The following is an 8,164-nucleotide window of genomic DNA, read 5'->3' as shown; positions in this document are numbered from 1 at the left end:
CCCAAAAGTTCTGATGAGAGGAAGAGATACAGCCTTTCCAGGGGATTAAATTAGTCTTTGCAAAACCAGCATTTTCTCCTCCCCAATAAATTAAGAACTTTGAAATTTGAATTCTACATTAATTTTCATGAGCCTGGCCTTTGGGACTGTGTTCCAGGTGCCTGAACAGTCTTAACTCAGTGGCCCTGAAAGGGACTCAGTCAGGTCATTCTTTAACATTTTCCTCACACCTAACTTAATCATGGCAGAGGCACATATACCATCATGCAGCACTAGAAGATGCTGATACAAAAGAACAACTGCATTGGCACTCTGATCCCAGAGAGTAAACAGGCCACTAAGCCTTCATGGCTCTACAGTCACCATGAGTACTTGACTGTCCCCCCTCCACCTCCCTCCTCTCAAGTCCATTTGTCTGCTTGGCCACTATTATCTCCATTTACCGTGACTGGTTCAAGTCAGTTTGTATTCTTTCAAGTTAAAAGCTGAGCATCAAATTAGAATAGTGAGTAATGTGTGGCAATGTTCATGAAATAGTTGGGCTTGTGTATTCCTATGTTACATGCAGTAATTCCAGGGTTTTCACTCTGCTCAGGCAAAGCATAACTTCAACTTCTTTAACCCTGCATTGAGGATCAAATTTTCGTTGTGTCTGTTGTGTGTGTGTGCACGCATTTTCAGTGCTGGGGACTGAATCCAGGGCCTTGAGCACTGGTTAGGTAAGTGGTTTCCAACTGAGCTACTCCCCCTGTCCAAGGATCAATTTTTCTGTTATGGAGACATTGATTTGCCTTTCCTAGTCTCTATTGTACTATCTACTGGAGGAAAACAGCCTCTGAACTGAGCCTGTAGCAGGTTCAATCTTGCTTTGTTAGCCTTCATAGAAACCCATGTGATCTTCAAGCTCCAACAAAGGAAGAATGCCTTGCACATGATGTTGAACTTGGTTAAGTTGCCCTTTATTAACAAAAATGTGTAGGTTTTGGTAAATTCCACTGTGGAGAACACAAACCATGGGATAAAACATACATCAAGAGACATTTCCCAAGCTGGGGAATTTAAGAACATGAGGAAAGAGTTTACACTGCACAATCCCCCGGTACTGGCTTCCTCCTTGAGTAGTTGTTCATGAGAAACAATTTACAATTCCTAAACAGTAACCAAAACAGTGCAAGAGGGCTCTTGAGATAGCTGTATGGGCATCAAAAGTCAGGTTAAAAAAACAGACACAGCAGTGGAGTTTTGGTAAAAATATTTTCTTTTGCTAAATAATCTCACAGTTCTCAACATATTACAACATTACACATGTATGCAGTTTAAGATGAAAACAAACAAGTTTACAAAACCACTGTTGGACACTTAAAAATAAACTCTGTGTTGCTTTTCTTTTTGGCAGCACCAGCCTAAACTTTGCAATATTTCAGAAACTTCAGGTACATTACAATCTTCTGAGAAAGGCCCAATACTTCAGAATTCCTGGAGTGGCTGTGGAGAAAGAACATTACTGGCAACAAATATAAAAACAATTCAAAACCTACAGGAATTTATGTAATCATTCATAAATGTTTACACATATTTAACCATTCACTCTAATATCCTTAATATTTTTCTGTCCTTTCATTGAGGTGCTGGGGATCAAACCCAGTGTTTCATACATGCTAGGCAACTGCTATACCACTGAGTTACATCCTTAGCCCTCTTAAATGCTTTTTCTGTTAGCATATTTACATTTCTTTTGGTTTACAAAAATATACTTTACAGGCAAATTGTTTTAGTTGAAGAAATGATTCTAGGGCCACATTTCCCATTTTTTGTTGCACATCTGGGGCCTGTACATGTGTATGGTCAGAGATTTTGTTTTCCTTGGTCCCCAAAGAGCTCACCTTTGACATACCCTCTACATGAACAGGAAAATTGCTCTTCTTATTCAGGAGCTCTTTTTGTGGTGGAATTCGGAGAACCCAGGTTGCAACATCTTTTTAGGGAGAGGTTGAATATATTTTTTCCTGTGGCTCTGCGTGCTTAAGAAATTTAAGTTGGCATAAAGGATTGACCACTGAGTTGGGCACAGCATTCCAGGACGCCTGTTGCCTGGCTGCAAACTGTGGGTGCTCTCACAGCCTGAATGTGGAACTTTGCCCATCAGAAAGCATTATGGGAACCCAAGTAAAAAATTTAAGCAGCTCAATGATATTGATGTCTTCCCCTTTGGCTTCGAAAGCAATCATAACTGAACATTTTGAATTATGAGGCAGAATTGACTGGATTAACACAAACACACACAAAAACTTTTCAAACATTATTTAATGAGGTAGCTGAGATCAAAGATCAAATCCACAGCATACACCAAGGAACTTAATAAATGATCAGGCATTTTGAAATGCAAACATCTACAGTGTCTAACAAATATTCTTCCTTTCCATTTCCTGTAGGTACATGCAAACCTCGAGAAAGGCCCTGCAAAGTGAGAACAGCAAGGCTGGGAGTGCATGAAGCTGGACAGGAGGAGACAGGAAGGGCCCAACAGTGTATGCCAAGTTTGGCTGATGTACTCCTGCTCATCATGGAATTCAATCAAGGTCAGTCTTACATGGAACAAACATCACTTAGAACCCAGACACATGATGGGTGGCCTTGACTTGAGGCAGCAAGGAGTACAGGGCCTGGTGCACTTATACTAAGCTTGAGGCAATACTGAGTGTGCCCTCCACCCCCCAACACCTTCCAGGGTCCCTGGAGCCACCTTCCCTCAGGAGGGGTCTGGGCCCCATCTTTCCCCACTATACCATCCCAGGTTCTGGGAGAGGCTATTGCTTTCAGCTGCTCATGCCCTGAGTTCCCAACCTCTGCTCCCAGGCATAGAATACCTTCCATGCTGCTTGCTGAGAAGCTTTTCAGAAGTCAAATTCAAATGCCTTCCATCTGGAGCCAAAGGGAAAGGTGGCCATGCCAATCCTGGCAGCATGAATTTTATGACTCCCAGCAATACAAACATTCATAGCCCACCCACGCAGACACAGTCACATGCACACACCCTCACACAATGCATACCCTTCTACACGCTCACAGGCATACACTCTCACATGTTTTTAAGTGCTGTACATATGCACTCGCTCACATGTGCACACGTTGTGTGTGTGTGTGTGTGAGCCCAGTAGCATCCCAGGTACAGCAAGCTCAGGTGAGGCCATGATCCAAGGTCAGGGGGGAAGGTGGGTGAAGTAAAAGGGTCTGGGACTGGGTGGGGTCACTGGGGAAAGAGCCCTGAGCTGTCCACTTTGCAGTGGTCATTCACTTTGCAGTCCTTGGAGGAAGTAGCCAGCACACCAGCACACCACAGGGAGCCTGCAGGCAACCCAGAAGACAAGCAGCAGGAAGGAAGGCACCAGATCCCTCTGTGTTAGGTTTCTGTGGTATAGTTATTGTAGGCCAGGGGAGGCAGGGCTGAAAAGCTGCTCCACCGCCTGGTGCCAGGCTGGGACTCCACACGCCCTTGCTCTTTATATTTACCCAGAATGTTTTTGGCTTCTTCTGCATCCCGCAAAGGATTCTCCCCATATTCTTCCTTCAGCCACTGCCGATACTGTAGAAATTGGAAATAAATTTGAAATGTCACACACCTGCATTCACCGTGACTTTCACCTGTTACTTAATGGTCAAGATGATAGCACACGTAAACAGGGAAATCAAAGGGCACTGGGTAATCACAGCTAACAGAAATAATTGTTCCTTCAAGGTTTTGGCCTGAGGACATAAAAATAAGTCAAACCAATGCATCTACTTGACAGACTTGGATGGAACAGTTAACTGTCTGTTGCTGAGGGTTCCTTACAAGAAACAAGTGTCCTCATGCTATCTGTTTAATACTGGCAGCCAAGATTAAATTGCTGAATCCAGAAGAAAAACATGGAGAATTTTTACAATTCAGTAATTTTATAAAGAACCTAAAATCTGAGTTTACATGATTAGTGGTGAACAATATTCCCTATTACCCTCTCCTGGATAAATACATCTTTAAAAACTTAAAGGCTAAATGAATTAAAAGCAAAAAAGAAAAGCAAGCAAGCAAGGCAAATGAAGAAAATGATACTTCACTGAAAGGAAGAGGAACATGCTAATATTAGGAGTACCAGGTGTAAGGAAAATGACAAGGGATACAAGACCCCTATGGCTGTAGCTGGGGCACAATGGATTGGTGACAACTTCTGTGGGGATAAAGGTGAGCACCCTTGAACCCAATATCCTCTGTGGGCCTCTCCAGTTCCAACCTTCTTGATTCTGGGACTGAAGGAATTGTCCCAGAGCAGTTGCCTGCGTCTGAAAAGCCTCGTGCAAATGAGCATTGCTTACCTGGTGGACTTCATGTTTCTCAAACTCCTGGAGCTGCCTCTGGAAGCCCAGATTGGGGTTGGCACAGGATCTCCCTGCACGCACGGTGTGCAGGGCATCCTCCCAGCCAAAGTCCGTGACGGTCATGATATAAGCAATCACCAGCGTCACACTCCTGGAGACCCCAGCCAAGCTGCAGAATGGAGAGGGTCATGAGTGCAAGGGCAGTTTTGGAACCATGTGTCTGTCACCCAACCCATTTGGGGCTGGGGATTCAGAGCATCTCATTTTAGGGAGTCTTCCTGCTTTGGATTACACATGGACAGCATGAAAGTATGTTACCAGGAAATCCTTTGGAAACATAACAGTTTTCCCCTACTCTGTGCCACTAGATCTCAGGCATCCTTTAAACATTTTGGCCTCATGCTTCATTGATTTTCTATAGGATAGAGCTACAGACACTTCTACCTTATGATGTTCAATTGCTCCTGAACCTCTTCTCAGACACTTCCTATTTTTTTGGTCAAATAAAATAACTCAAACATACCAAGGGGACTTGAGGCTTCCTGGACCTGTGGAACAAGTCCATTTATAAACTGCATTAGTTTAGAATGTGTCATGTTTTTTAAAAGTCTGGTTTGGTTTTCTTAGCGACATGAGGAATAAAACTGATTTTTAGAACCCATGAAATCCAGAAGCCCTTAGCAAATCTTACTTTTGTGTTTTTTTGACATAATTGAGCAGAATACTAGAGCAGGCACACTGCAAGTGCTTTGGGGCCTGGGGTCAGGCACTAACGGTCAACTCCAGCAGGCTAAGTAAGGAAACTATTATGGTTTGGATCTGGGATGTCTTCCAAAAGCTCATATTAAAAACATGGTCCGTAGTGTAGCAAGGTTCACAGGCACTGATTGGATCATGTGGGCTCTGACCTCATCAGTGAATTAATTCACATGATAGATTAATCCACTGGTAGTTGGATGGACTACTGAGAGGTAGGACTTAGTTGGAAGAAGCAGGTTACTGAGGGCATGCCTGGAGGGGTTTATTTTCTCCGGGACCCCATTCTCTCCCTCTCTCTGTTTCTAGGTTGACATAAGCAGAGCAACTTTCCTCTGTTGGGCCCTTCTGCCATGATACTTCTGCCGGGAAGCTGGCCAACCGTGGACTGAATCCTCTTAAACTGTGAGCTAAAATAAACTTTTCCTCCTCTCAGTTGTTCTTGTCTAGTATTCTGGTCACAGTGGCACAAAGTTGACTAACATAGAGACCAATTTAAAATACATATGCAAATTAAGGCAACCATAGAAAAGTTGTGCTTTGACAGACTTAGAGTGTTCCAGCAACGGTTTAAGATTGGGAAGTCTAGCAAATGTCTCATTTTTAGAAAAGCCTTATAATTAGATGTATATGGTGGTGTGAAATAAGAATTTCTAGACTATCTGGCCAACACATATTTAAATAATAATAAAATAATTAATAATAATACCACCACTACCTTACTCCTAAGTAGTAGTTCTTTATATAAGGACTTTATATAAAAAACACTAAGGGAGTTTTACAAAAATAAACCCTCATAGCAAGGCTATAACCCTGAAGACCTGAATTCACCAGGAGAATGGAAAAGCCTAGGGGTTGGAATTTCAGAACTCCCCTTTATTTTACCCCCAAATGCACTCGTAGGTGCTTTAAAGTCAAATGTAACTGAATATAAAAAACAACCATTTGTATGTGTCACATTTCCTACTCTTTTAAAAAGTGAAATGAAAAATCACACTATTTCAAAGTTGTATAAATTGGCAGAACACCACTCTTGAAGTCACTGAAATAGCTCATGCCCTGACTAGCCTTCAGAACACATTGCAGTTGTCCTAAGTGGCTTCTCTGGCTATCATGCATGCGTTCTCTCTGTCCTGACAGGGCTGCCACCAACCTTAGCAGCAACACTCCCAGGAATTGGCTTCACATTTTCAAAGAGTTTTGCACTGCAAGGGTGGCTGTTTTGGGGGAAGTCAAAAAAGATTGTTGTGCTTTAAGATAATTAATGCCACACCTTATTCAAAGGGAAAGGGGGCAGGTCCAGCCTGCACCTTCATAGACAACAGAGCCCTGGATCCAGAATGTTGACTACTCGTTCCCCAGACAAATTAGCTATTACCATGATTACTACTGGTAACACAAATGACATTCCCCTGAGAACTTACCATGTGCCAGACACAATATTTGCCAGGCATGAGACCAAGAGTTTTATATGCATTCTCTGGGTTGAGTATGTAGAGTAACTTTCTTTTCACAGTATGTATATGTGTGCATAGTTGTCTCTTGGTGTCCATGGGACACTGTTTCCAGGACACAACCCAGATACCAAAATGCTCAAGTCCCTTAAACAAAATGGCATAGTATTTGCATAGAACCCACACATATCCTCCTACATACTTTACATCTTCTCTGGATTATAATATAGAAATACAACATAAAGGCTATGTCAATAGTGGTATTTCTTAAGGAATAATGACAAGAAAAAAAAGTCTGTACATGTTTCATATAGAGGCAACATTTTCTTTTCCTGAATGATTTTGATTCATGGTGGGTTGAATCATGAATTCAGAATCCATGGATAGGGTGCATCAACACTGTTTCTCTCTCTCTCTCTCTCTCTCTCTCTCTCTCTCCCTCCACCATCTCTATAAAATATAGAAGAGTGTAGGTAGATAGTTGTCAATAAACTAATTCTGAGTCTATTTAGATTGTTTCAAAGAAAAGTAGTAAGCCAAACACTCATAAAAGCCCCAGGCTGTAAATGGAGAGGAAATGGTCATATTGGTGTTACAGTAATACATTACTAAACACCTACATTTGCAATCAAAATTCTCTAGGAAGAAACAGTGCTTTGAAAAGGTCACTGAGGTTTCATGGATGAATCTACAGAATTGGTAGTTGTCTCTTGGTGTCCATGGGACACTGTTTCCAGGAGGCCGTTCTGATGAAATGTTAAGACACAGGCTAGCAAAAAACAGTGTCTGTTGACTAGTAACCCTCACAGTCCCTATAGAAATCCTCACAGTGAGTAAAATGGAAAACAACAAAAAGAAAAGCAAAACCAGGTAGGGTTTTGTTGGAACAAAAACAGGCAATGACTAATGCATATCTGGGAGAGGTGGAATTATGTTTGAGACTCTGGGTTTAGGAAAAAACATTAGGAGATGAAATAATCACACAGAGAAAGACACTCATGAGACATCAAGCTAAGCAGAAAATACTAAGTAAGGTATTTTTCAGAAAGAAACATACGTACCAGTGCACCAGACAGCCCTCACCCTGGAGTCTGCATTCATGAATGAATTTAATACTTTCTTTGAAATGTCTTGTCCTAGGCACAGGATAAAAAGAAAAAGAGACAGAGAAGTGACATAGACTTTACTCAACATATAATGAAAAGAAAAATCCACCTAACACCTTTCTGAAAGAGCCCAAGAGTCCTACACCTTCAAAACCTGGTCAACTATCTGGGACCAGGGCTGCCTTAGCCTTAGAATGGGTCACAGGCATGCTGAGGTCTGGGGAAGGCTGCCCATGGTGTGGAATTTTTAGAATTTCTCTACAGAACATCCATGAAACACAAAGTTGTCATTTACTGGTAGTTCTGCTCAGCCTGCTATGTTCAATCTGAATCAACAGCTCAACCAGGGACCTTCATGCTGGCTGTGAATGCTGTATAGTCAAGTGAACTAGATAAGGAAGGCGTCCAGGCTATGTGTTCCCTGTCCTAGAAGCTAGTTTACTTGTGACAACCTGAGAAGCCTAAAAGCATCCTCCCACAATGGACTCTCCAGAT

At 42.1% G+C, this 8,164-nt stretch overlaps 1 protein-coding gene across 8 annotated transcripts in view; it reads right to left on the bottom strand.

The window, feature by feature from the left end:
• Positions 1-937: 937 nt before the first annotated feature.
• The window catches only part of Dusp22 (dual specificity phosphatase 22), a 64,129-nt gene continuing 56,902 nt past the window's right edge, over positions 938-8,164 (bottom strand). For 5 of the 8 annotated variants that reach the window (XM_048800478.1, XM_015506126.2, XM_015506130.2 and 2 more), the window contains 3 exons: positions 7,625-7,699; positions 4,351-4,522; positions 2,287-3,583 (listed from right to left, as the gene is read on the bottom strand). In XM_048800478.1, coding sequence (XP_048656435.1) covers positions 3,401-3,583; positions 4,351-4,522; positions 7,625-7,699 — 430 coding nt within the window. In that variant the 3' untranslated portion in view covers positions 2,287-3,400. Of the gene's footprint in view, positions 1,486-1,883; positions 2,022-2,286; positions 3,584-4,350; positions 4,523-7,624; positions 7,700-8,164 lie in introns of those variants that run through there. The other 3 variants (XM_015506129.2, XM_048800476.1, XM_048800475.1) reach the window with 2 other exon arrangements.

Source organism: Marmota marmota, unplaced genomic scaffold (assembly GCF_001458135.2).
Source record: "Marmota marmota marmota unplaced genomic scaffold, marMar, whole genome shotgun sequence".
Classification (NCBI taxonomy): Eukaryota; Metazoa; Chordata; class Mammalia; order Rodentia; family Sciuridae; genus Marmota; species Marmota marmota.
The sequence above is the reverse complement of the archived record's forward strand: the minus strand, read 5'-3'. Positions and strand labels throughout refer to the sequence as shown.